The sequence below is a fragment of the Rhinoraja longicauda genome, chromosome 1 (genome assembly GCF_053455715.1).
Source record: "Rhinoraja longicauda isolate Sanriku21f chromosome 1, sRhiLon1.1, whole genome shotgun sequence".
Taxonomy (NCBI): Eukaryota; Metazoa; Chordata; class Chondrichthyes; order Rajiformes; family Arhynchobatidae; genus Rhinoraja; species Rhinoraja longicauda.
Genome location: NC_135953.1, coordinates 43,227,496 through 43,251,061, shown reverse-complemented (window position 1 = coordinate 43,251,061; position 23,566 = coordinate 43,227,496). Strand labels below are relative to the sequence as shown.

The 23,566-nt window shown below is 40.2% G+C and overlaps 1 protein-coding gene across 14 annotated transcripts in view; it reads left to right on the top strand.

The window, feature by feature from the left end:
- Nucleotides 1–15,864, top strand: part of atosb (atos homolog b) — a 108,872-nt gene extending 93,008 nt beyond the window's left edge. For all 14 annotated transcript variants that reach the window (XM_078396449.1, XM_078396400.1, XM_078396370.1 and 11 more), the window contains 4 exons: nucleotides 119–277; nucleotides 5,229–5,297; nucleotides 10,212–10,408; nucleotides 14,299–15,864. In XM_078396449.1, coding sequence (XP_078252575.1) covers nucleotides 119–277; nucleotides 5,229–5,297; nucleotides 10,212–10,408; nucleotides 14,299–14,452 — 579 coding nt within the window. In that variant the 3' untranslated portion in view covers nucleotides 14,453–15,864. The remainder of the gene's footprint in view (nucleotides 1–118; nucleotides 278–5,228; nucleotides 5,298–10,211; nucleotides 10,409–14,298) is intronic.
- The last annotated feature ends 7,702 nt before the right edge of the window (nucleotides 15,865–23,566 follow it).

Genomic DNA, 23,566 nt, shown 5'->3' with positions numbered 1-23,566 from the left:
AACTAAACTAAACTCATAAATTTCAACCAGGGCTCCTGCAATGACCTCTCTAGTTTCCAACAACAGAAACAGAAGAGTCCACAAGTTGAGCTGGTTTTGCCTTTTTATTTCATTTCAGGAATCTTTGTTAAATGGCAGATTTGCACCATCAGGAAGAATTGAAGGTTTTACAGCTGAACTTGGGGCAAGTGGATCATATTGCCCACAGCATGTAACACTACCTGTGGATGTATCTTACTACAATATTTCTGAACATAGTGCCCCATCACCATTCCTGGTAAGAAAATAGCTTGTGAACATTGTTTATCAAGATTACTATTGAGAGTTGGCTTTTACTCAGTTGGTCTCCATTCCATTATTGTGTAATCCCATTCTAGAGATGTGCAAAAAGCTCTAGGCTGAAACTCCAGTGCAAAACATTTATGTCAAATGAGCATTTTTTAGGTGCAATGTTAAATCAAGGCCTTCTCAGACCTTCAAAGGGAGCGTAAAGAATCTTATCATTTGCATGCTATGGTCGTCCCTCGGTTAAAGTGGGCAACATTATCCCAATTATTATCACTAAATCTGATTTTCAAATCATCATTAGCTTGTTGCTTGAGAGACTGTTAGCTTGCAGGTTGAGGAACTTTTTTTTGCAATGATGTTTTGTAAATTATAGTAGTGACTACATTTAAGGTAACTGAAAATAAAAAATGTAGTTGTTGGAAACAAAATGGAAACAGAATTTGCTGAAAACATTCAGCAGGTATGGCAGCTTCCTGCCTGACTGGGTTAGTGTTAAAAAATGTAATTCTTTTCATGCTATTGATATGAATTGGGCTAGTTTATTGTTAAATCTCCAATGCACAGGACAACATGTGTTTCGTATTAAAGAACATGGACTCTCTTCCCTGGCAGACGTATTTTAATATCACTTTTAAAACAAACAATCAGTGCTCCCTGAATCTCCTGAATTTCTTATTTTACCTTTTGCTAATTGGAAAATGTTCATTAATTATGAGGCCTTGATATAAGAGAGCTAATGGCATGGTAGACACAAAATGCTGGAGTAACTCAGCGGGTCAGGCAGCATCTCAGGAGAGAAGGAATGGGTGACGTTTCGGGTCGAGACCCTTCTTCAGACTGATGTCAGGGGAGGGGTCGGGACAAAGATAGGATGTAGTCGGAGACAGGAAGACTCGTAGGAGAACTGGCAAGGGGAGGGGATAGAGAGGGGAAGCAGGGACTACCTGAAGTAAGAGAGGTCAATGTTCAAACCGCTGGGGTGTAAACTGCTCAAGCGAAATATAAGGTGCTGTTCCTCCAATTTGCGCTGGGTCTCACTCTGACAATGGAGGAGGCCCAGGACAGAAAGCTCAGATTGGGAATTGGAGGGGGAGTTGAAGTGCTGAGCCACCGGGAGATCAGGTTGGTTGAGACGGACTGAGTGAGCGGAGGTGTTCAGTGAAACGATCGCCGAACCTGCGCTTGGTCTCGCCGATGTAGAGAAGTTGACATCTGGAACAGCCGACACAATAGATGAGGTTGGAGGAGGTGCAGGTGAACTTCTGCCTCACCTGGAAAGACTGTTTGGGTTCTTGGATGGAGTCGAGGGGGGAGGTAAAGGAACAGGTGTTGCATCTCCTGCGGTTGCAGGGGACTTATCTGGGGAAGGGACGGTTTGGGTGGGAAGGGACGAGTGGACCAGGGAGTTGCGGAGGGAATGGTCTCTGCGGAAAGCAGAAAGGGGTGGAGATGGGAAGATGTGGCCAGTGTTGGGATCACGTTGGAGGTGGCGGAAATGTTGGAGGATAATTTGTTGTATGGGGTGGAGGCAGGAAACATGTTCCCGATGTTGGGGGAGTCCAGAACCAGGGGCCACAGTTTAAGAATAAGGTGTGAAGGGCCGAATGGCCTACTCCTGAACCTAGTGTGTATTGTCTATAAATATCCAATGTAATAGTTTTGTATTGGCTGGTTACAAATCAACGTTTTATGTTTCTGCAAGAAATCTACAGACCTACTGACCTGAGATAGTCATGATGCTATGTCAGCTCTTTAAGTAATTTGAGTCCAATAAGGCAGGCAGAAGTACATGTTTAAAATGAGCTTGAAATAGTAAGCATTCCATATTTGTATGAGTCGAAGAAATGTCTGCGGGTGGAATCATATATTTGTGTTTTGGGTTTGAGATACCAAATTCTATCTTCGGTTGCCTTAAGACAGTCAATTCTAGCAACATTCAGGAAAATCACACCATATAAATGGCGCACAAACAATTCTTTGAGGGACAACTGCAGTAAGCTTGTCAAAACATTCACCTGAAGTGCGGACAGGAAGACCTCAAATCCTGTGTGTTTTCCCCAATTACCTATTCTCCATCTGCCTCCTTTGAACTTTGTATATATTTTTAAATATGTATTTTTAAAATGCACATTAGCAATTTCTGAACCAGTTACCAATAAGATAAGTCGATAAGAACAGATCGACTGGGAAAGAATGGATCGACTGGGCTTATATTCACTGGAATTTAGAAGGATGTGAGGGGATCTTATACATAGATTCATAGACAATAGGTGCAGGATTAGGCCATTCGGCCCTTCGAGCCAGCACCGCCATTCAATGTGATCATGGCTGATCATCCACAATTAGTACCCCGTTCCTGCCTTCTCCCCATACCCCTTGATTCTGCTTGCCCTAAGAGCTCTATCTAACTCTCTTTTGAATGCATCCAGTGAATCGGCCTTCTGAGGCAGCGAATTGCACAAATTCACAACTCTCTGTGTGAAAAAGTTTTTCCTCATCTCAGTTCTAAATGGCCTTATTCTTAAACTATGGCCCCTGGTTCTGGACTCACCCAGCACCGGGAAAATGTTTCCTGCATCTAGCGTGTCCAATCCCTTAATACTTTTAGATGTTTCTATAAGATCCCCTCTTATCCTTCTAAACTCCAGTGAAAGCACGCCCAGTTGCTCCATTCTTTCATCGTATGACAGTCCCGCCATCCCGGGAATTAACCTCGTGAACCTATGCTGTACTCAATAACAAGAATGTCCTTCCTCAAAATAGGAGACCAAAACTGCACACAATACTCCAGGTGTGGTCTCACCAGGGTCCTGTGCAAATGCAGAAGGACCTCTTTGCTCCTATACTCAGCTCCGCTTGTTCTGAAGGTCAACATGCCATTAGCTTTCTTCACTGCCTGTTGTACCTGCATGCTTACTTTCAGTGACTGATGTACAAAGACACCAGGTCTCATTGTATTTCCCCTTTTCCTAACCTGACGCCATTCAGATAATAATCTGCCTTCCCGTTCTTGCCACCAAAGTGGGTAACCTCGCATTTATCCACATTATACTGCTTCTGCCATGCATCTGCCCACTCACCCAACCTGTCCAAGTCACCCTGCATCCTCATAGCATCCGCTTCACAGTTCACACTGCCACCCAGCTTTGTCATCTGCAAATTTGCCATTGTTACTTTTAATTCCTTCATCTAAATCATTAATGTATATTGTTAGTAGCTGCGGCACCCCACTAGTCACTGCCTGCCATTCTGAAAGGGACCCGTTACTCCCTACTCTTTGTTTCCTGTCTGCGACCAATTTTCTATCCAAGTCAATACCCTACCCCCAATACCATATGCTCTAATTTTGCCCACTAATCTCCTGTGTGGAACCTTATCAAAGGCTTTCTGAAAGTCCAGGTACACTACATTCACTGGCTCTTCCTTATCCATTTTACTTGTTACATCCTCAAAAAATTCCAGAAAATTTGTCAAGCATGACTTCCCCTTCGTGAATCCATGCTGATTTTGAACGATCCTGTTATTGCTTATGAAATGCGCTGCTATCACATCTTTAATAATTGACTCCTGCATCTTCATGTCAGGCTAACTGGTCTATAATTCCCTGCTTTCGTTCTCCCTCCTTTCTTAAAAAGTGGGGTTACATTAGTTACCCTCCAGTCCACAGGAACTGATCCAGAGTCTGTAGAACTTTGGAAAATGATCTCCAACGCGTCCACGATTGCTAGGGCTACCTCCTTGAGTACTCGGGGATGCAGACCATCAGGCTCTGGGGATTTATCTGCCTTCAGTCCCATCAGTCTACCCAACACCATTTCCTGACTAATGTGTATTTCGTTCAGTTCCTCCATCACCCTAGGTCCTCTGTCCCCTAGTACATCTGGGAGATTGTTTGTGTCGTCCTTAGTGAAGACAGAACCAAAGTACCTGTTCAACTCGTCTGCCATTTCCTTGTTCCCCATAATAAATTCAACTGTTTCTGTCTTCAAGGGACCCACATTTGTCTTAACTAATTTTTTCCTCTTTACATACCTAAAGAAGCTTTTACTATCCTCCTTTATATTCTTCGCTAGCTTACCTTTGTACATCATCTTTTCTCCCCGTATTGCCTTTTTAGTTACCTTCTGTTGATCTTTAAAAGTTACCCAATCCTCTGGTTTCCCGCTCATCTTTGCTATGTTATACATTTTCTCTTTTATTTTTATCCTGTCCTTGACTTCCCTTGTCAGCCACAGTCGCCTTTTATTCCCCTTATCTTTCTTCCTCTTTGGAATGAAATTATCCTGTATCTTCTGGATTATTCCCAGAAACACCTGCCATTGCTGTTCCACAATCATCCCTATCCACCTATCATAGAAATATGTAAAATTCTTAAGGAATTGGACAGACTAAATGCAGGAAAAATGTTCCTGATGTTGGGGGAATTCCAGAACCAGGGATCACAGTTTCAGAATAAGGGGTCGGCCATTTAGGACTGAGATGAGGGAAAAATCTTTTCACCCAAAAAGTTGTGAATCTGTGGAATTTTCTGCCACATTGGGCAGTGGAGGCCAATTCACTGGATGTTTTCAAGCGATAGTTAGATTTAGCTCTAAGGGCTAACGGAATCAGGGGATATGGGGAGAAAGCAGGAACAGGGTACTGATTTTGGATGATCAGCCATGATCACATTGAACGCAGTGCTGGCTTGTAGGGCCGAATGGCCTACTCCTGCACCTATTTTCAATGTTTCGAAAGAACATGGAAAAATTAACAATAAATTTGATCATTGCATAGATTACTCCCCACGTAACTCGTTCTTGTCTAAAAATGGTCGTCTTTGATTAACTGCTTGATTTGTTGTAACATTTTAAGATGAAAAATAAATTCAAAGAGGATTCTTCATGCAATGGGAATGGTGTCATCTATAATATTTTCACAATTGTTTTCCTATTCTTTAGGGTGTGATAAATCTGGAATCTTTGGGAAAGAAGGGTTACAATGTCCCCAAGGCAGGAACCATCCAAGTGGTAAGTTTGTCAGCACTTTATTTTCTTAAAGGAACTGACACCAATTAAAATCACCCTTTCAGTTTCTATGTCAGTTTCTTTCAGTTTTTTATCCTTCCAAATCATTAGAAAATTGAGTCACCAATGCATTTAGGGGTTTAATTAATGGTCCTTGCCAAGAATGATCACTTCTTGTTCTTGTATAAAGTATTTAAAATAATTTAAAGCAAATGTTCGAGCTTCTATTTAACATTTTACAGTACTATCAATATTTTTGTTACAATTTAATTGGTTGACAACATACGAATTTGCATTTTTCCTTGGGTAATAATGTCCAGCACTTTTTTTTTGTTAACCTGCATCTGCAGTTCCTTGTTTTCTACATTGCTAATGGTATTCTGCAAAGTCTTGCAGCCCAACCAAGTCTGATTGGGCCTGACCATCTGTTGGGTTCTGATTGAAACATTAAAGTTTAGATCCATTTGTGCCTTGTTGCTCTGGCCTTGAGCAGTACTCATCCAGGATAGTTAGCCTTGGCTGATGTGACCAATTGTTCATCCCTCAACCAAAATGAGCAAAATTAATAATTTAAGGTGTTGCTAAAGGTGTTTTGTTGACTCTGCATAAATTTGTGGCTCTGTTTCTTTCTTTAAGAAAAAGACTACACTTCAGAACTGCTTCACTGTATGTAAAGTGCTACAGGATGTTATGACAGGAATTATATAACCTCAAGTGTATTTTCTCTCTCGCATGGAATAAAGTAGCCATGACATTTTGCCCTGTGGTAATCAAGCACTGGAAATAATCTTTTAGCAATTTAAGAAATGTTTATTATGTTGAATCAACTTCAACTCCGGATCAAGTTTTTGTTCTTAAAATGCTGCAAGTGAAACTGCTCCATTATTTGTACTTATAGTTGTAGCATTGGGAAATAAACTCAAAGATCTTGCTTGCATGACAAATAAGTTAAGTTGAACTCGCAACATGCTGCAGCTTCGGGGTTGTTGTTCAGTTAACTACTCCATTTAAATGAGAAATTCACATGTCAAAAAAGTACTTCTGAAACTAGGTAGGAAGGCTCATAGCCACTTAAGGTTTGGAAAATGGTTGTCTCCATGCATTTGAATTTCATATTTTTGTTCTTGGAAAGGGGTTCACGATTGGAAGCATGGGTTTCAAAGATTCCCCTTAACAATACAGAGGAACTCAGACCTGGAATAAACCTGGCCACAGTTTAAGAATAAGGGGTAGGCCATTTAGTACGGAGATGAGGAAAAACTTTTTCAGTCAGAGAGTTGTGAATCTGTGGAATTCTCTGCCTCAGAAGGCAGTGGAGGCCAATTCTCTGAATGCATTCAAGAGAGAGCTAGATAGAGCTCTTAAGGATAGCGGAGTCAGGGGGTATGGGGAGAAGGCAGGAACGGGGTACTGATTGAGAATGATCAGCCATGATCACATTGAATGGCGGTGCCGGCTCGAAGGGCCGAATGGCCTACTCCTGCACCTATTGTCTATATTCAGTTCCTCAAATGTGTTTCTCCATTCAAAGACATGATAGTTGTCCTTCTTGCTTGTTCCCTGTTATCCTTAGCTGCCTTGTTGTTCAAAAATGTATCCGTCTCAGCTTTGACTATACTATCTCAGCTTCCACAGCTCCTTAGTTAGAAAGTTCCATAAATTATTAAAACTTCTGTGATGATAAAAAAAATCATCATCTTAAATGGGCAACTAATTTTCGAAGCAATTAGTACTAGAATCCATGCAACAGGAAATGCCCTTTCAACATCTATCTATCAATTCCCTTGAGAATCTTGTGTATCAATAGCATCTCTCATTATACTAAAGTTCAATGAGTATAGTTCCAATCTCCTCTATCTTTTCTTCTGAGAATCTCTATTGTCCAAGGAAACAACCTTCTGAAACTTCTCCAAACTGCCAAAGTCTTCCGCCAAAAAACATATAAGCAAATATGTGCAAAATTAAGCGTTGGTGCGTTTTTTTTTGGGCGGACAGTTTCTTGAAAACTGGCCAACATCTGTTCATGTTGCTCTTTGGTTATCTTTTTTCGATGAACACGTGCTCGGTCTGTTACAGGTGTCGGGGATTATGAGAAGGCAGGAGAATGGGGTTAGGTGGGAGTGATAGATCAACCATGTTTGAATGACAGAGTAGATTTGATGGGCCAAATGGCCTAATTCTGCTTCTATCACTTATGACATTAAGGCTTGCAGGATTTCCCGCCTGCTAATCATTTCAACATTCCTTCCCATTGCCACACTGGCCTTGTCCTGGGCCTTCTCCATTGCCAGAGAGAAACCATACACAAACCGATGGAACTGCACCTCGTATTGCACTTGGGTAGCTTACTACCCACCGGTTTGAACATTGAATTCTCCAATTACAAGTAACATATCACCCCCTCTCCGTCTCTCTTTCCTGTGAACCCCCACCCTGGTGTGCATCCATTTCTCTCACTATCTCCCTCCTCTTTCCCCATATTTCCTACCCTCACAATCCCCTTACATCTATATCCTCCCTCGGACTGTACATTTCACTCCTCTCATTATCTGATGCCCTTTTGTCTCGTTTTCATCTCTGGCCTTTGTTCACCCATCTGCCAATCAAACCCTTGTCACCTGTATCTGACTATCTGACCAATCCGTACCATCCGGGTTTCTACAATCAGTCTGAAGAAGGGTCCCAATGAAAAACATTGCCTATCCATTCCCTGCCCAGATGCTGCTTGCCTGGGTTACTCCAGCACTTTGTGTCTGCTCAAGATTCCAACCTCTGCAGTTCATTGCGTCTCTAATTTTTTTTAATTAATGGCAAAATTATCATAGCTGTATATGAATTACTGAGATGTTTATAACATTGGCGTCATTACATGACATCTTCTATTTTTGTGTGAAATGGTTCTGGTTTGATTAATAAACTCAGAACAATGATACAGTCCCATCACTGGTAGAGATCAAGACTGATGTGAATTGTTTGTCCATTGATTCTTTTAGCTTCAGATTCCTTACTGCCTGTGGCTAATATCTATTCATCTCATTTAAGAATTTTTGTATCTTTATTTCTACCATTCAAAGAAGAACTGTTTCTTTGTTTCCCTCCTGAATGGCCTGGTTCTGATTTTGAGCCTGTTCCCCTGTCCAGGCCTTCCTACCACTGGGGCAAAAAATATATTTATCTCTCAGTTGAATTCCCATTGAACCTTCTGTATTCCAAGTAAAAACCAGCCTCCTTTAAATCTCACCTCATCTAGCCTCAAGCTCTGATTACATAATAGTAACAATGCTCAGCTTCTTCCAAGACATGGTGCCTAGATGTTTACACGGACCTCATATATAGTCTCACCAGGGCTTTACGCAGCTTGGCAAAATGACCTCCTTTTTATTTCTATTTGTCTTGATATAAAAGCAAGCATTCTGTTTGTTTCTGAGTATTTGCACTTGAAAATATGGAGAAATGTTGAGACATAATCCTGTTTCTTTTCTTACTATTCAGCTCTAATCTTAAGAATATATATTCCCCCACCACTGCAAATGTTAAATTATTTGCTCTGTAATTTCTCCTCAGTTTTAAGATGCAGGTCAATTCCTGAATCTGGAGCAGTTTGGAGGAATAAATTTAAACCCTGAACATCCAGGTTTAAAAAGCATTAAAACCTGTGGCTTTATTAATCTTTTATGCAACTAGAATTTTTAGTACTCTTTTCTCACTTGACTGGCCAGTTTTAGTCTCCTTAATTCCCATAGATGTTAATAGACTGTGCATTCTATCACTATTGCAAAAACTGACATATTGCAGAAAACCACCTATTTTTAACTCTAGACACCCTTCTATACATGTACATTAAATGTGACAATATTTAAAAAGGTGTAATCAGCTTCACTAGGTTTAGTAACTCTTTCTAAAATGGGTTTTGATCCATTTTCCTAGTGCATCATTAATTGCCTAGTCAAACTTTTTGTTGCAAAGTTGTGTTTAATTTGTTGCTGCAGTTTGCCTCACCTCTTTCATCACCCCACCATCTGCAAATGGTTATGAGCTCAACCAGCTTGTCAAGTTTATAAATGTATATAATATTCAGGGACATTTGGCTATTAACATTTCTTTAAATAGTTAAAAATTGTTACATTTAAAAAAAATTAAAGCAAAATTACAATTTGTAAATATATTTACTACAAAGTGAAATAGGCACAAAAAACAAATTTGCCTAGTCCTCCTAATTCATGTCTGAATGGAGTCCATTGATGGATGAGGATGGCAGATGTGTTGCTATCCATCAGTTAGATTCGGAAGAAGGGTCTCGACCTGAAACGTCACCCATTCCTTCCCTCCAGAGATGTTGCCTGTCCCGCTGAGTTACTCCAGATTTTTGTGTCTGTATCTTTGGTTTAAACCAGCATCTGCAGTTCCTTCCTACACAGTTAGATTCTCATAGACTGATGGAGTGGAGTTGATAAAAACAGGAAAAATCATTGTTAACAAGCTGGAACGAGCTGCCAGAGGAGGTAGTTGAGGCTGGTACTATCCCATCGTTTAAGAAACAATTAGACAGGTACAGGGATAGGACAGGTTTGGAGGGATATGGACCAAGCACATGCAGATGGGGCTAGAGTAACTGGGACATGTTGGCCGGTGTGGGCAAGTTGGACCGAAGGACCTGTTTCCACATTGTATCACTCTGTGACTCTATAATGGTAATTGGTTACAAGAATAGATTTTTTAACAGATTTTGTAACATTTGAGAATTAATAATATCTATGACTTATGGTGACTGCTATTGTAATTGTGTTTTTAATTTTTCTATAATAGGTTATGTAAAGCGCTCTTAGTTGCTTCTCTTCCCGTCCATTCTGACAAATGCAAAGGTTTTGTTTGAGTTGTTGCATTTAAATTAATACCATGCCTATTGTGTGCTTACAGACCTTATTCAACCCAAATAAAACTGTGGTAAAAATGTTTCTTGTGACATATGACTTCAGCGACATGCCACCAAACCACATTACGCTTCTGCGCCACAGGATTTTTCTTGTGCCAGTGGAAGAAAATGAAGGAACATGTGAAAATATGGAAAATTCAGAAGTTAAAAGAAAAGTACTATGTTATCTGATTCATTTACGGTATGTACAATCTGAAAATAATGACATATGCTTTTTGGACAAATGTAATAAGGATTGCAAAAGACTTTCAAAGTGCACCAGTTCAAATGTCCAACAATTTGATAGATATGGGAAGATTATGCAAGTTTGCTGATGATTAAAAAAATGGGTGGTTTTGCATAGTGAAGATGGTTGTGAAAAATTGCATGTTGATGAATGGTTGATGGAATTTAATACAAAGAAATGTGAGGTGTTGCATTTTGGGAAGTCTAACATGGGCAGGACCTACATGGTGAATGGTAGGGCTCTGTTGAGCAGGGGGATCTAGGAGTGCAGTTGCATGGTTCCAAGAAGGTGGAGTCACAGGTCTATAAGGTGGTCAAAAAGGCTTTTGGCACATTGGCCTTCATCAGTCAGAGTATTGAGTATAGAAGTTGGGAGGTCAAGTTACAGTTATACAAGACGTTGGTGAGGCCACATTTAGAGTATTGTATTCAGTTCTAGGCACCATGTTCTAGGAAAGATGTCAAGCTGGAAAGAGTACAGAGAAGATTTACGAGGATGTTGCCAGCATTGGGAGGGTCTGAGCTATATGGAGAAGTTGAGTTGGCTGGGACTCTATTCCTTGAAGCACAGGAGGATGAGAGGTTATATTATAGAGGTATATACAATAATGAGAGGAATAGATCCGATTGATGCATAATCTTTTGCCTGTGCATCGAGGACCAGAGCAGATAGGTTTAAGGTGAAGGGGAAAAGATTTAATAGGAATCTGAAGTATAACCTTTTCACACAAAGGGTGGTGGGTGTGTGGAACAAGCTTAGACAGGTACATGGATAGGACAGGTTTGGAGGGATATGGACCAAACGCAGGCAGGTGGGACTAGTGTAGCTGGGATATGTTGGCCAGTGTGGGCAAGCTGGGCCGAAGGGCCTGGTTCCACGCTATGATTCCATGACTCCATATGCTTTTCATTAAAATTCTGTTTAGTTTTGGTCAGCATGAGTTTTGCTTATAAATGTAATGATGAAGAGGATGGAAATTACAAAGTAATCTGATCCTGTGCTTAGATTATAAATAGATTAGATACATGTGCACTATCCAGCCAGAGAGATGGTAATTTTTAGTTGAGAAGTTAAGTGATCAATCTTTACTTCCACCACTTCCATGGAAGAGTAATCCCAATACCAGGAATAATTTAAACGAAAAACAGACTTTTTATAGAATGTTACAACATGTTACTTATCCCATCATTTCTAAGTTGGCTTATTAATGTAGCTCAATGTACTTGATAATCACCCTTCCCATTAGTTTTGTGGGTCTTCAGCATTTAAGAACCAAAATAAAATCAGAAAGCATCATAAATTATCAGCAGATGAGGCAGCAACTGTGGAGCGAAAAGACGTTAATGTCACAGGCTGATGTTATCATGAAGGATTATTGATCAAAACAAGTCTGTTTTTCTCTCCACAGATGCTACCTGACCTGTTTAGTATCCCTGTTTTCTGTTTTACTTCAGATTTCCAGCATCTGTTCTCTTTTCAATTTAAAGATCCATGGTTTGAGGAGTATTTTACTGTTTAAAAAGTGATATAAAAGGTGCACACCCAAAAGTAAAATAGTATAAATGCAGAACATCTGAAATCAATGGAGTAAATGATGGTCCTTAATATTAGTGGGTGAAGGAAGTACGTAGGATTACAAAGATTATGGAGCACAAAAAATGACAGTAGACCATGTTGGTACTTATGCTCCAGTTGAAGCTCCTCCTATCTTTCATCCCACTGTGATTCTTTATAACCATTTTCACTATTTATGAAACCACTATTTTAATATCATCTGCAAACCTACTAATCATGCCTTGTACATTCTAAACCAAATCGTTCAGTCTGAAGAAGGGTCTCGCCCCGAAACGTCACCCATTCCTTCTCTCCCGAGATGCTGCCTGACCTGCTGAGTTACTCCAGCATTTTGTGAATAAATACCTTCGATTTGTACCAGCATCTGCAGTTATTTTCTTCTACTCGTTTATATGTAGATGACAAACAGCATTGGACACAGCATCCGATCCTGGAGGCACACCACTAGTCACAGGCCTCTTGTCCAAAAAATAACCTTCCACCATCGCCCTTTGCTTACCGCGAATCCAATTATGTATCCAGTTTGCTCGCTCTCTGGATTCCATGCAATTTAACCTCCCAGAGCAGCATACCATGCAGAACCTCATCAAAGGCCTTGCTGATTTCCATGTAGACTACGTGTATGGCCCTGCCTCATCAAACTTCCTGGTTACTTAAAAAAAAACACAAAGATTTGTGAGGCACAATTTCAAATCATAAAACTATACTGACTATCCCTAATCAAACCCCTGCTTTTCCAAATGGATGTGTATCTTATCCTTCAGAAAACATCCTATTATCTGACGTCACTTTTTAGTGGTGCAGCGAGACTGTTTCCATCTCAACCTTTTGAATTGGTATGTTTTAATTTTAACAGGGTCTTAAATTCAAATGCTTGACTGAGTTAGCTAATCTCACCGTCAGAGCAAATAGGTGTTTTTGAGCATCCCCATGGGAAGGAAGAAATATTACTGTCCAACTTCTAATAACTATATAGAATAGAACGGTACAGCACAGGAATAGACCATTCAGCCCACAATGTCCGTGCTGAATATGATGCCATGTCAAACTAATCTCCTGCACATGATCCATATCCCTCCACTTCCTGCATATCCATATGCCTATCCAAAAGCCTCTCATTTTAGGCCACTGCTCCTAGCAGTGCATTGCAGGCACCTACATGTTTCCTTTAAACTGCCCCTCTCACCTTAAAGCTATACCCTCCAATAGACAATAGACAATAGGTGCAGAAGGAGGCCATTCGGCCCTTCGAGCCAGCACCGCCATTCAATGTGATCATGGCTGATCATTCTCAATCAGTACCCCGTTCCTGCCTTCTCCCCATACCTCCTGACTCCGCTATCCTTAAGAGCTCTATCCAGCTCTCTCTTGAATGCATTCAGAGAATTGGCCTCCACTGCCTTCTGAGGCAGAGAATTCCACAGATTCACAACTCTCTGACTGAAAAAGTTTTTCCTCATCTCAGTTCTAAATGGCCTACCCCTTATTCGTAAACTGTGGCCCCTGGTTCTGGACTCCCCCAACATTGGGAACATGTTTCCTGCCTCTAACGTGTCCAACCCCTTAATAATCTTATATGTTTCGATAAGATCTCCTCTCATCTAAATTCCAGTGTATACAAGCCTAGTCCCGCCATTCCGGGAATTAACCTAGTAAACCTACGCTGCACGCCCTCAATAGCAAGAATACCCTTCCTCAAATTTGGAGACCAAAACTGCACACAGTACTCCAGGTGCGGTCTCACTAGGGCCCTGTACAACTGCAGAAGGACCTCTTTGCTCCTATACTCAACTCCTCTTGTTATGAAGGCCAACATTCCATTGGCCCATTAAACTCCAGTGTTTAACATTTCCACACAACGAAAAAAAATCTGACTCTCTACCATATCTCTTGCCTATAATGTTATATTCTTCTATCAGAATATATAAATGTATTATATGTGAAAATTGGAGCCAACTATGATGGCTGCTTGATGAGAAATGACTCTGATCTTCGTTGTCCTGGGTTAAATATTATAAATGTTCATTTGTATTTGGTGTGGAAAATATCAGTGGAATTTTGACTTGTCAAATGGAGTGGAAGGGAAGGTAAATGTGATCATTTGGCTGATGTGATGAATCATATTCAATTACAAAATGATTGACATGATATTAGAATAGACTGTATTTGAAATTTACTCTGACATGACTGCATTATTTGAAAATAAATTATATATTTTTTAATTATTATGCAGATATTCACCTAATTCTACATTTTATCTAAATGCGTAGGTTTCAAAGTTCAAAGTCTGGAAAAATCTACTTGCACAGTGATATTAGGCTGCTGTTTTCCCGAAAATCAAGTGAAGTCGATGCTGGAATTCCTTATGAGTTAAAGTCATTTACAGAAATGCCAAGAAATCCAAAATATTCACCACGAGTTTAGCACATCAGTTTGAAGACTATCTATATTGGAGTTCAGTGATTATTTATCTAGCGACTGGTTCTAACTATGGAGAAAACCTTTCAGTTCAGTGTTAAGATGCATGCTTTGTCATAAATATTAAGGATTTGTTTAAAGTGCAGTTTCCAATTGTGACATTCTGTACATTTTGATTTAAAAGAGCACAGGAAACTTGCTTTAATGTAGGCCTGAAATATTTAATATACATTTTTGCTCTCAGTACATGGAAATTTAATTCCTTAACCTAAGTATCAAAATTCCATTTTACTTTGAAACATTGATCTATTTATCTTAAATATCTTTGATTGCCTGTATTAATAATTATTGTAATTGTGGGTTTCCTGATTTTTAAACTAATCAGGACCACAAAAGAGACATTTTCAGTTTGAGAATAAATAAACAGTAAATGGTTGATTTAACTCTTTAATTTATAGAACTTATGCAAAAATCTTTGCAATATCTAATTTATAGAAATGTGAATATTGCTGCTGCTTCCAGATTTGCTCTTGGGGAAAACCGATTCCCTTCTCCAATAACTTCATTTTATTTTTAATAGATTTAAATGTCTTTCCCAAAAATTCAGTTTGCTGCAAATCTGATTTTAACGAGTTCTTGTCTTCCTTCACATTTTGAAATGATACTAACAAGAAGGTAAGAAAACGTGGTTGAATTACAAGAGTCTCAACCTTTTTTTAACACTGTAACTCTCATTTTCCAATTATGTCCAAGTCTTGACATTTGGCCTTGGCAAAAGATCTATGGTCTGGTTGGGAGAAGAGGTGGGAATTATCTTCCATTATGTTTGCAACTATTAATTTTCCACCAGCAACTAGCAAATCCTTGAGACAATGGAGTGAATATTGATTTGTTTGATTTTTTAAAATTAATAACCCAATCAACTGAGAAAAATCTAGCCTCTGCTGTCCCCTTGATGCTTCAACCATAAATCCATGCCCAAATATTGGTACACACAATTTGTGTCCAGATGCACTGTGATATTTTGGTAACGGTCAATATGGATAAACTATTTTTGCCAAAGTGTTTGAGAAGGGGGAATTCCTTGGACTGATAGATGTCTTGATGACCCTTCATTCTTGAGTAAATGAAACATTTTGTATGGGCAAACTGTAGATTAAAGAGTTAATTAAAATGTTTCCTAATGTTAGTTTTATTTTGCATTATTATGCACTGTGTGGTATATTTGGAGGTACGCTTCAGAAAAATACATTTCTTTTTGTTCTTAATATTATCATTGTTGTCCAAACTCCTAATCCTACTAATCATATTGTTGAAACAGTTGTAGAAACAAAAGGCTAAGTGAAGTAGATTGTATTTTTGATGGAATAAACTGCTGTAAAAATATTGGTTTTGAATGTTCTTTTAAAATGCATGCCAAATAAAATGTTGCTGTTGAGTCTCTATCAATTCTATGAAATTCTCCCCATGAGCTAACTAATGCTATTGTGCGAGACAATAAGAGATTTGGTCTCCAGCTTGTTAAATGATGTCAACAACTGGTTTTCTATAGATTGTTAAAATCCAAGGATTCCAACTGGAAATGTATGGGAATTGATGCTATCTGAAGGCAAGCTGTGATGTGGCTACAAATTTTATTGGTGGTGAAATGAAGGATATTAAATTTTTTACTACCTGCTCTAAAATATATTGCTGAAGTATTGAAAGCTCACAATGCTCCCCTCAATATTTTGGTTCAATTCAGTACAATGGATTGAAAAGCAGCCTATGTATTTAAACTAAAGGCATGCCTGGTGCCATTAGTTTAATAGATCGATGGAACCAAGACCCATTAAGGAGCTAATATTTTAGGATGATGGAAGAAAAATTGGTTAGAATTAGACATGTCTTCATTTATTTACAATACATGTGATCTGACACACTTCCAATCGTTCTACAGAAAGGGCCTCATGGCATCTCTATTTTAGACATGCCTTACTTTCTGCAAAGCAGATCTCTTGACCCTACTAAATTTCTAATTAGCAAATTAACAAGTTATCACAGATCTGTTTTAATTGGTGCAGTTGGTGGATTTGGGTAGGTGAGGTGAGTTCTTCCTACAGCAAAGATTAATGTGTTTGTTGAATTGAGGCATGTAAATTCTGCATGAAGATTGACATTGTTAACTGTCTAATCGGCTAAGCCTCAATCCTTAACACACAAGGTTCAAACTGCATTTACCTGCCTGCAACCCAGACACCAAACTCAGAAAAGTGCGATTTAGTTCAGAGCAGGATACATACAACACCACAGTGAACTGGTGGCTATAATATTTTGTCAAAATTGACAACAAATCTGATGAAGGGTCCCAACCTGCAACGCTACTTGTCCATTCCCTCAGAGTTTCTCCAGTGCTCATTCTTTCTTTTCTGTTGGTTTAATTTGTGTTCAATTATTTTAGTTTCTAAAAATATCAGTCATCCCATCTATGGATTTGAACTAGTGTGCTAATTGGGATATGTTACTTCCTTCAGTTCAATCTGCTGTTGCAATTTAGGTTACTATTTAATCATTTTATCCTTTTAATTAGTGCAGTCTGTTGGCAAGAGTGATAACTTTCCCATTGATATGAAAGAAGATACGTAGATATTACGTGCCACCACATCCTTCTAACTATCAGTCTGAACACACAGGGCACTAGATCCCACCCATCATCTGGCTCCTTGGGCTCATTATTCAGTAGGCAAGCTAAAGTTATGTTCAAATACAAATCAGATGTCAGTTCATTTGAAAATTAAGTCAATGTTTTAGATTTTCCATGGGATTGCCCTATCTGGTCCTGCGGTAGTATATAACACTGCAGAAACATCCATTACAATGGTTTTACTGCTGGTTGTGCTCTTTGCTCACTCCACTTACTTTGAAAAGAAGAACAATGATGTACGACCCCCCCCCCCCCCCATATCCTCGATAGCACTGGGATCTTGGTCTCTGAGGCTGATATCAGAAGATCCTTTGTGAGGGTGAACCTTCTGAAAGCATCTGGCCCTATTGGTATACTCAGCTGCATTTTTAAAATCAGCACAGACCCATGTTTTCATGAACATTTTCATCCAAGAGTTAGATAGAGCTCTGGGGGCTAGTGGAATCAAAGAATATGGGGAGAAGGCAGGCATGGGTTACTGATTGTGGATGATCAGCCATGATCACAATGAAGGGCGGTGCCAGCTCGAAGGGCCATATGGCCTCCTCCACCTATTTTTTACGTCTATGTAACCATGTCCAAGGTCCCCACCTGCTTTTAAAGGACATCAATAATACAAGTGCCCAAGAAGAGCAAGGTAACATGCCACAATGAGTATTGACCAGTGGCACTTGGGTCCATCGTGAAGAAGTGCTTGAAGAGGTTTGTGATGATGCACATCAACCTAAGCGTTCATAAGGGTCTCAACTCACATAATTCTGCACGAGATTGACATGGAAGCAATCTTGCTGGTGCTCCACTCTGCACCATACCACTTCGACAACATGACCACATATGTCTGGTGAGGAAATGTGATTTGTTTGGAAACATCAAAAATGGATTATGGTGTAACCTGATGGAGTATTATCATATTTGATAAAGACTGTTGCAGAATAAAGGTCACACAGAACAGAAAATAATTTATTTTACCTCAGGGGAGAGAAGGTCCATTCATCTCAAAGGCATAATCTACATACTCTCTGATTGACTTTCTTATACTTTGGGAGAGCCATTCCCAAAGCCTTGTAGTGGATGGTCAGCTATTTCTCCACTCCCTGTTTAATCATTATATGCCATGAAGACCCCTGCCTCTGGTCGCTATTGAGGAGCTCAGCTTTCATTCTGTTTACATCCCATCAGAGGCCACTTGTGACAAAACAGTTTGTTATTTCAAAACTACATTTCTTTGGTAGCCACCTGTGTTCAACTTCTGCGGAGACTATTTGTCTCAGGAATAAGCCTGTGATTCATTTTGTTTTCCCACGGGGTCATTTATCTCAGGAGAGCCCAGTCATTATTACTTACCTTTATTCAATATTTATACATTATCACTCAATCACCCCACTCATAACTCCTCCAAAGGTTGTTACATGTGCATTACGGGAGTCAAAGCATTATTGTGGATCAAATCCTGATAAATTGTTCAAATTTCCAACCTTGTAAATGTCTCCTGCCAGGTTATCCCTTCACATTGAACCAGCCAGTTCCTTTCCTGAAGTAGTAAATGCGGTCTTGGTAATCCTCCAAGCTGCTGTCAGGAAGAATTCAACGCTCCTTTCCAGAAATCTTCTCTTAATTTTTAAGGATTTTGGGAGCCCTATGGTCCCCCTCAATGTAGATTAGTAGGTTGGATCTGTGACCAATGTTTCCATATCACTTATTCTTTATTATTCACACACACTTTGTTTCACTGGCCTCTTATAAAAATTGATGGAAAGACTTTTTACACTGGAGATATGGTGACTTGACAATGGGATATAGATCCAGATTGAGTAGATGTCAAGATGTTTTCACTCGTAGGAGAGTCCTGAATGAGAGGACACTGTTTCAAGATAACGGGCTGATTATTTAAAACTGACAGGCAGAAATTGCTTCTCACAGAGACTGGTGATTCTCTGAAATTCTTTGCTCCAGAGAGCTGTGAAGATTAGATCATCAAAAGTATTCAAAGTGGAGGTAGATAATCATATGGAAGGTTGGGGAACTAAGGGATCTGGCACAGGGGAGGAGTTGAGGTCTGGGGTAGATCAGCAATGATCATGGGCAGGGAAAGGGCTGCTATTTTCTAGTGTTCTCTTGTACAGTCCTTCCCCTCTGAGTACAAATCTCAATCACCCTTGTCGTACCATTTTCTTCTCTCATACATGGGGCAATATTGCTTGGGATTTCAAATATCTTTCCAAATCATGTTTTTCAGGGTCTCTACATCTCCTCTGTGAATATCCTTTCAGGCAGCCTCATTGTTTGACCTGTCATTGGTCCTTGGGAGGGGGATAACTATAATTGATCAGTTATGTATCCTTACAACCTAGTTTTAGTTTAGGTTAGGTACAGCATGGAAACAGGCCCTTTGGCTCACCCTTCCACACCCGTTCACTCTAGTTCTACATTATCCCATTTTCTCATCCACTCCCTACCCATTAGTGTCAATTTTACAGATGCCAATAAACCTATAAATTTGCATGTCTTTGGGATGTGGGAGGAAACCGGAGCACCCAGAGGAAACCCACGCATTCACAGAAAGAATGTGAAAATTCCACACAGACAGTGCCCGAGGTTAGGAACGAACCCGGGTTTCTGGCGCTGTGAGGCAGCAGCTCTACCAGTTACACCACTGTGACAAGCTTCAAAATCAATGTCTTCATGGAATTATGGTGATTCAAAGTTATCTCCCTCTTTCTCTTGCACTATCATTCTATGAAATGCTGTTGGGCAGCAGCTGTGTGTACCTGAGATCTTTCCTCAGTACTACTTCAGCATGTGTTTCTACAACTTGTTTTCTCCTTCACAACCAATCACACCTGCACTCCTATTGCAGCAACCCAGTGTCTCTGTTTCCCCAATTAAAGCACCATTCTCTGGTATGCAGAACAAAGAACTGTCAGTGCAAAGGTCAAATCTCCATCCACTTATTCAGCATTTCAAGCAATGGAGTCTGACAGTACAGTAAATTATTAACAATGCTTGAGAATCCAAAATTGAATGTAACAGTTAAAATTATAGCTTACAACTTTAATCAATCACATTTTTTATTCTAACTTGTGGAAAAAAGCGAGGAGCCAATACAAAATACTAGCTCTCATAATCAAAGACACTGAATTAAGCTGGACTTAAATGATGCTCAAACTGAAACTAAACCTTATCGTTAATTTTGATTTAGAGTGGATGAATTAAAGATAAAGTATATAAATGAATGAAAGCACCATTTTAATAAACTTAATCGACTTAGTACATGATTGCGCAGATACTGCCTGACCCAGTGAGTGAATACTGTGTGTTTTGCTCAAGATTCTCGCTTCTGCAGTTCCTTGTGTCTCCATAAATGAATTTTAACTGCAGTGGCACACTTTATCTCTGATTCACTGCAGCAGGCAGAATTTCTTCAGATAAAAGAACCCATTTCTAAAATTGAGACTTTAACCTTTAGTCTATAGTTCATAAATCCCTTCTAAGACTCAGTGTAGATACTTAAAGAAACTCAGGCAAACCACACCTCTTCATACCATTAAAAAATACAAACTCATAACATTAAAAGTTCAAAGGTTTGCAAAGAGGTCCTTCTGCAGTTGTACAGGGCCCTAGTGAGACCACACCTGGAGTACTGTGTGCAGTTTTGGTCTCCAAATTTGAGGAAGGATATTCTTGCTATTGAGGGCGTGCAGCGTAGGTTTACTTGGTTAATTCCCGGAATGGTGGGACTCATATGATGAAAGACTGGAGCGACTAGGCTTGTTTACACTGGAACTTAGGAAGAGAGGGGATCTTATCGAAACGTATAAGATTACTAGTTGGACACGTTAGAGGCAGGAAACATGTTCCCAATGTTGGGGGTGTCCAGAACCAGGGGCCACAGTTTAAGAATAAGGGGTAGGCCATTTAGATTGAAGATGAGGAAAAACCTTTTCAGTCAGAGAGTTGTGAATCTGTGGAATTCTCTGCCTCAGAAGGCAGTGGAGGCCAATTCTCTGAATGCATTCAAGAGAGAGCTAGATGGAGCTCTTAAGGATAGCGGAGTCAGGGGGTATGGGGAGAAGGCAGGAACGGGGTACTGATTGAGAATGATCAGCCATGATCACATTGAATGGTGGTGCTGGCTCGAAGGGCCGAATGGCCTACTCCTGCACCTATTGTCTATTGTCTATAAATTTGAGGAACATCGTACATTTTAAAGCAATCAAAACTAGAACAAAACAATGATCTCAAAGATAACTATACACATGAATATATAAATAAACAATTGTGATAATTTGCAGGACTACAAAGAACTGACAGCTTCCAGCTTCCAGCATAAGAGTGATTGACGTTGCAGACACTTTCAAAAGATAGACTCTCGTGCAAGGAATAAAAAACGTTCAAATGTAATTTCACATAAACTATATATCACTCTCCACTGAACCTGGCAACCTGACATGAAACATTTCTATCACTTATCCCACCTGTATGACACAAATGCAAGTCCGCACACATGAGCAGCTGTTCCTGACAGCTCAAATACCGTGCCCCATCAGGTGCTGTAATACTAATACAATAATATAATTCCTGCCTTCTCTTGTTTATTCCCGCATTTCTTGTCCCGCCAGTTTTTCTGGTCTTCAGAATCATTGCTCAGATAGCACCCAACAATTTTTTCCACCTATTGACCTTTGGTGATTATCATTCGACACTCTAGTCAATGATCCCTCAGGCCCTCATTGTGGAGCCCCAGCTCCTGTCAGTACAGATCTGTTTTACTTTCCAAGCTGTACATATACGGATCTCCCATTGGGTCATTTGATTTACATCAAATTTACTGATGGTGCCATTCAACCTGAGGGTTTCTCACTAAACCAGATGGATCAGCCAAGGTTAAGGTGTGAGGAGTCTGCTTTCTAATTAACTCTGCATGGTGTTCAGATGTGGCAGTCCTGGCGACTTCCTGCTCCCGAGAGCTGGAATATCGTGCAATGAAATGTCGACCATGTCATGGCCTGAGGCCTTGTTTAGAATAGCTGGGACTGCAATCAGGCCAACGTACTGCCAAAATACTATTGGCACATCTGCCCAACCAAAGGTCCAAAAACCCTCGACCATCAATACAACCATCAAAAATGCATTCCACTTATTCCTCGGCCTCACTTTGTTAAATCTGATCACCTAATTGTGCTTCTACTCCCTGCTTAAAAGCAGAAACTGAAGTTGGAGGATCTGATAGAGAAGGTCATGTCATGCTGATTCAAGGAAACAGATAATACCCTTCAAGACTGCTTTGAGTCGAGGGACTGGTTTGTATTCAAGCTATTGGCGGCTAACCTCAACAAACATGTCACTGTTGTCACAGGCTTGATCCGCAAGTGTGTAGACAACTGTGTACCAAAGAAGACAATAGAAACCATGTATGAACGGGGGTGTCCACTCCCAAGTGGTCGAATCCTGCAGCATTGAAGTCAAACAATCCTAAGCGGTACAAAAAAATTATCTACGACCTTCGCAGAGCCATTAAGGATGTTGAGGGAATCCTGAACCAAGCTGTAGTCTTGAGGTAATGATATGGATCCTGTAAGGCAAGGCTTGCATGCTATAAGAGGCTACAAAGCAAAGGTGGGCAATAGCATTGGCAACAATGGGTCCTGCCCCGATGAACTCAATAAATTCTACAGCCATTTTGAACTGAAGGTCAGTGGAGGAATGCCACACCACCAGTCTCGGGTGCGCCTGTACCAATGGTTACTGTGGTAAGTGTAAGATCGGATTTCCTAAGAGTGATGCAGAAAGCAAATGGTCCAGATGGAGTCCCTGGCCGTTCTCAGGGCTTGTGCGAATTAGCTAGCAGAGGTATTCACAGACATCTTTAACCTCACTACTCCATTCTGAGGTCCTCGCCTGCTGCAAAAAAACACTATCATCCCAGTGCCAAGGAAAAGTAAGGTAGCGTGCCTTAATGACTACCATCCAGCGGCTCTGATCATCATGAAGTGCTTTGAGAAGTTGGTGATGGGGCACATTAACTCCAGTCTCCCAGCCAGCCTTGATCCACTGCAGTGCGGTTCGCAGCGCCACGTGATGGTCCACACCAGAACCCTCTCCCTCGCCCTAAATTCCTCTCTGGAACATTTAGACAACAAGGAGTCTAATATTAGGCTGCTATTTCGGTTCAGTTCTAACTCCATCTACAAGTTTGCAGATGGCACCACTGTGTTGGGCCGAATCACCAACAATGATGAGACAGAGTACAGGAAGGAGAACTTAATGACATGGTATCAAGACAATAACCTATCCCTCAATATCAGCAAGACAAAGGTGCCAGTTATTGACTTCAGGAAACATGGTGGAGCACATGCCCCAATCAGCATCAATGGTGCCGAGGTGGAAATGGTTGAGACCTACAAGTTCCTTGACATTATTATTATCAATCATCTGTC